Genomic DNA, 5577 nt, shown 5'->3' with positions numbered 1-5577 from the left:
TTGGAAATGGGGACTGGCGACATTGCTTGGCTGTAGCAGCACACGTGAGCATGAATGGGGCTGTCGCTTCATGATATAAATCGATTCAACGAATGCGATGGCGTCAGAATCAATCTATCTGGAGTGCGATGGGGGTAGCCAATCTACAACGCAATCCCGTCTTCACGATAAGAATTCCATTACCGAGTACCCGCTTTCTACGTTGTCTTTTTCAATCAACCTATATATAGATTTGCTGGGCAAACAGGCGAAATGAGACGCCTGATTCAGCTCCTGTGGCCGCGACAATACTTCTGAATCAATATCGGAGGTTTCGCTATGAACGCACCACGGTGAGTGGTGGAAACCCACTCTTGAGGCTCATTGATATTTCAGATACAAATCTATGTCTCAAATCGGAATATCCGAGCGAGCCGTTGCACTCAATTAATTTTCATTTATATTATGGATTCCCAATTATATCTAATTCAAAGGGGACAAATAATAAAACAAAAACGCAACCAATTTGGGTATATTGGGTGCCCAAAAAACGCCCACACCCAAATAAAGGAACAAAAAAGAAAAGGAAAAAAGGAGAAATAAAAGGTGCACATGGAACCTGGCGCTCCACTACTTTAGACGGATTCCAAACCCACCACCTCGGAAACGATTCCGAATATGACCGTTAGTTATTATTGTAAACTGGTGAGTGCTCAGTGCACCAACTAGAAGACAAATCCGGTAAAACTCGCAGCGTTTATCTCGCATGATGTCCACATCTCCAATACCACCTTCTACAAGGGGGCTCTGAAACTATGGTCAAACTCCACCCAAGAAGTGGACATGTTTCAACATTGCGCAATTGCATCGGAGTCGACCGACGTCCGACATCTGTCATTGAACTGCAAGCTTTGGGGAATCGTCCAACCGGAATTGGTGGCTTAGATGCACTAGATTATTAGAGTAGTATCGTTAGCCCTAAGTAAATTAATTATGGATTCCTTTGGATGGAGATTGCTTTTTGTTTTTCCCTCTCCGTTCTCCCTTTTTGTACCTCTCGATTGTTTTTATTTGTTTATTCTTTTACTGTTTCTTTTCTCGGCATCATGCTTGTTCGGATACTCGGAGACTAGATATGCAAGTCCAGGTACTAGAGTCGTTATGGGGCACCTTCCGGTTCAATAAGATCCGCTTATGTGGATGTTAATTTTCTATTCTAATTTTCTCGGTCGAGATGCGTATTCCCGGTTGCTGCAACTACGTACCTTACGATTACTAGCACTAATTCTAGACTGCCTACGAAAGATAGATGTTGATTGAGGGGCTGTGCTCCCTATAGCCGAGATCTCAACTTTGAGCGTCTTAGATAACGAGAATGATTAACACGAATTCCCATAATTAATTCCATCCCAAATTAGACCCGATCCATCCACACCCAAAACACCACTTATGAAACCATTGAAATGAAACGAGGGAAAAATATCAGGGAGTCATTAAAAAGAAAATATTACCAAGACCAAAAATGGCAAATGCTGGCCCCAGAGACCGATATCGTTACTCCATCAATACTACCAACCACCCGCAACCATATGATCTATTCGCTCTCTCATTTCCTGGATTCTTCCCACCGCTGCATAATTACCTCCACTATCTTCGTCAACCCTTCCATCTCTTCCTCAACCAATAGCCCAAGCGCTGTCGGATCAATGCTGCAGCCCACGTAGACTGGGACCCTCATGCGACGTGACAGGATCTTGGCGATCCGAGTCGTATATTCCACACTTCCAGGGATGTTATATAGCGTTGTGTGTATGGTGCCGCGAGGATTCGAGCGCTGGGATCTGTGAGTATTTGAGCTTCAACTTGATTGGGTGGGCAGAGTGTTTCAAGATCGATGGATGGTTAAGGTGCTTTTGAAATGACGCAAGATGCGTGTGGTGTAAGGATGGATATACATGGAAGAAAGAGCCCCGTATCTTGGATAAACATTGGAGGACACATGATCCAAAGTTCCGTATGGTCTTCTGTCTACTAGTATATGGATATACTCTCACACCGCCAACCCAACTATGTAAAAGTCCGACACAAAATTAAGGTAAGAAGAAAAAAAAGTACTTACATCCGGCATAGCGTAAACGAAGCTCCCCATCGGTTTCACGGAGCCTGCCGAGTCACCCGGTGTCGATGTCGCCAGAAACACCGTTGCGCATGTGTCCAAGAGTGTGAGATGGACGTGTGCAGTCGTATGCAATGCCTTTGGAAGGGGAAACGATAACTCTTGAGGTTTGGCATGCGGCGCCACGTTTTCGACTTGAGGCGGTATGGGTGCTTCCGCTGCTGTCGCCATGTTTGGAGGATAGATTATTCTGCGAGATATCTATTTTCGATCTGCTGAGTGTAATATACTACGTCTTTTTCTTTCGAGATGTTCTGTTTGGATGTAGTTGTTAATGCTGATATTGATTGATGAGTGAGACGTTTTGAGGTACCGCTCTTGGTTCCCCGCCAAACAGAGCGGGTCCACTATTCACTCTTTTGAGCTTTGGCTACCATCTCAGATCTTCACATTCTTTGTTCCTCCATAATATAAAAATCAACGCTGAGTTATACTTCGTTTGTCTGCCTCTCATATCAATTGGAGGTGACGGTTTCTTTTGGTGTTGGAGGTATTACAGCTGTATAGAGTATATTTGGTTGTCGACTGCTTGGTTATCACGACGGTCCCAGTTAAAGCAGCATGCCTTCTGATTCGCAGCATCAGGATGACGAAGAGGTTCGCAGCTGGGCAGGGGATTTCGACCCGTTGGCTGACCCTGACGAACGACGAGTTCTTTTTGCTGCGCTGGATTCTTTTAGGTATGGACTTATGCTTGTTGGTAGTTCGATTTTACTGTCCATCAGTGGAAATGTAACAGGGAGGAGATGAGGTGAGACACAAAAGAGGAAGGGTATTGTACTCGTTGCTTTGGAGCTCCAATATATTCTCTTTTGGTCTCTCTTCTCTCAGTGCCAATTTTGGCATCACTACATCGGATTGACCGTTCTTAAATTATGTGACTGAACTTCTGCTAGGCAATATCGAAGAACTGCTCACATGAACACTACGCATCGCCGGCGTCAGGCGTTCTATGCTTTACCATCTGCTCACTGGCAAATGCTTGCGGAGCCACCATTCTCGATTTTGGATAATTTCAACCGGGTAGATGATGCCATTGATGTGAATGCCGATATCGCAGACGCTATCCTCGCAACGGGGCTTTCCTCGTTTGGGCTACCGGCGAACCCCGATCCAGAGGACCCGCGTCAAAATTGGCATGACACGGCGACTTCTTCAGACGTTAACAAAGCCCACTCAACTATCAGGCAATTCTATCGCGACTGGAGCTCCGAGGGCAAAGCAGAGAGAGAAGTCTGCGTGGAACCAGCTGTGCGCGAACTGCGCGATGAGTTCGGCGAGAGACTTGCTTCTGGGGAGGAAATCAAGGTGCTAGTCCCTGGAGCTGGCTTGGGGAGATTGGTCTTTGAAGTCTGCCAGGCTGGGTTTGCTGCCGAGGGCAACGAAATCTCATACCACCAATTGCTGGCCAGCAGCTGGGTCTTGAACCATACGTCTGGCCCCCGGTATCATGCGCTGCATCCGTTTGCACTCCACTTCTCAAACCTTCTATCTAGAGAGCAACAGCTGCAGAAGGTAATGATCCCAGATATGCATCCTGGGGTGGCCATGGTTGAGGCGCAGGCGAACCAGACACCCTTTGGGTCGATGGGGATGTCCGCAGCCGACTTCGTGGTGCTCTACAGCAACCCATCCAATAAGGAGGCATACGATGCAGTGGCTACGATCTTCTTCATCGACACAGCCCCCAACCTCATTCGGTACATCGAGACGATCCGGCACTGCCTGAAACCCAACGGGGTGTGGGTCAATATTGGTCCGTTGTTATGGCATTTCGAGGACGGCAGCAACCGTAGCCAGCGGGAAGGAGACCGCGATGAGAACCAGGGGATTGGGGAACCTGGTAATGTGGAGCTGACAGAGGAAGAAGTCTTTTGCCTTGTGGAGCGAATGGGCTTTAACATTGAGAAGCGGCAGGAAGTGGAAGATCGGCCGATGTGTGGCTATATTCAGGATCCTCAGAGTATGCTCCAGCCACTCTACAAGCCATCCAAGTGGGTGGCACGGAAGAAGAATCCATAATGGAACCTAGAATAGTGCAGGCAGAGAAACTTATCCATATTTAGATCCATGAAGAGTCCGCCTCGTTGCCTGAATGTTAAGGCCGTTGCTTATTGGTCGGTACGTAAGGCTTTAGAGTTTGTATGAAACGGTACGGTACAAGGAGAGGGATCGACGATACAACATTCAGCCGCAGCCAGACAAAGAAAACGTGGGACCAACAGCAGGCTGAGCAGCGTGGCTGTAATCATAAGGCTGTCCCTGTTTGGGCGTCAATCCTTCCGTACCATGGCTCGCCTCAGGCACATCGCCGGTTTTCCTTTTTTTAGCATCATTCTGAATTTTCAAGGTTATTGTAGAATAAAGGTTCATTCAAGAGGGGGGTATCATAAGAAGAAAATAAAAAATAAATTAGTTAGAATAGGAGGGATTGGGAAAATTTGGAGCGTATACTCCTTTGCTAGGGGTATTATGATTTGGAGAAGCTTCTATAGATATAGTTAGTAGTAGATATAGTATGTATGACTGTCAAATGAGCGACAAATATGTCAACAGCGGAAACTGACAACTTGACGGAATCCGCTAATCTTGAATCGGACATGCCAGAAAGATACGTTGGAACCTGATGCTTGGGGACTTGTCCTATACCTTACTAAATACAGCCCTCTGCCTGACATACACAGGCGAAAAGTATGGTGGTACGTACCGGTATGGTACCGTACCACACCGGTTGTCTCCGCAATGTGTAAATTAGGAAGTTGGGGGCGGAAGGAATGACTTGATGATGTGCCATCATCCATGGTAAGCATCATCAATCAACAAACGGAATCACCACGTTTGTTTTCGACGGAAAAAAAAGAAAAGAAAAGAAAAGAAAAGAAAGACATACAGCCATTCAAAACAAATAAGGCTGAGTGAAAGAGGATCAATCTACTCTGAAGGGTCAGAGAAATACTGGGATTGATATCCCACCGAGGGGAGCGCATTCCAGGGAGATTGATCTTGAGGGATGATCATTCTAAACCAGTGACTTTGGGGTCCGTGACTTGCACCTTTCTAGCCTTTCGCTGCCCTTCGTCTCTTTGTTACTTCTTCAACCACCATTGTTTTCCTACGTTACTACGGACTTCCCATCGAAACGCCCATGCGTCCCTCCGGGAACCAATTAATTGCCTTATCCTGTGATTTTTCTCTGTCCGGACGATCTCTTTTGCTCGTGTTCCTCCCGTGTTTCTCCCCATCCCCACTCCCAAACTAATAGTAAACCCGGGAGAGGCTTTTCTGACTGCCTAAGCAAAGAGTTGGCACTGCCTCTCTGTCCAAATACACCCACTCGTTTCTTACGCTCTCGCTTTTGACTTTTGTGCCTTTTCTTCCACTCGTTCTCCTCCTCTTCCCTTTTTGTCTTATATCTGCTCTGC

General features: G+C 46.5%; 2 protein-coding genes across 2 annotated transcripts; one reads left to right on the top strand and one right to left on the bottom strand.

Annotated features, from left to right (window-relative positions):
- Positions 1–1585: 1585 nt before the first annotated feature.
- On the bottom strand, positions 1586–2326 carry ABOM_008780 (proteasome assembly chaperone 4 family protein; the record flags this gene model as incomplete). The annotated part of the gene is made up of 2 exons (XM_022535909.1): positions 1586–1813; positions 2099–2326. 2 exons carry the CDS (start codon positions 2324–2326, stop codon positions 1586–1588), a joined length of 456 nt encoding a protein of 151 aa, XP_022387436.1.
- Positions 2327–2716: 390 nt separating this feature from the next.
- On the top strand, positions 2717–4177 carry ABOM_008779 (methyltransferase family; the record flags this gene model as incomplete). The annotated part of the gene is made up of 2 exons (XM_022535908.1): positions 2717–2835; positions 3052–4177. The coding sequence occupies 2 exons, from the start codon at positions 2717–2719 to the stop codon at positions 4175–4177; spliced, it is 1245 nt and encodes a 414-aa protein (XP_022387394.1).
- Positions 4178–5577: the final 1400 nt, after the last annotated feature.

This window comes from Aspergillus bombycis, assembly GCF_001792695.1.
Source record: "Aspergillus bombycis strain NRRL26010 chromosome Unknown contig00066, whole genome shotgun sequence".
Classification (NCBI taxonomy): domain Eukaryota; kingdom Fungi; phylum Ascomycota; class Eurotiomycetes; order Eurotiales; family Aspergillaceae; genus Aspergillus; species Aspergillus bombycis.
The sequence above is the reverse complement of the archived record's forward strand: the minus strand, read 5'-3'. Positions and strand labels throughout refer to the sequence as shown.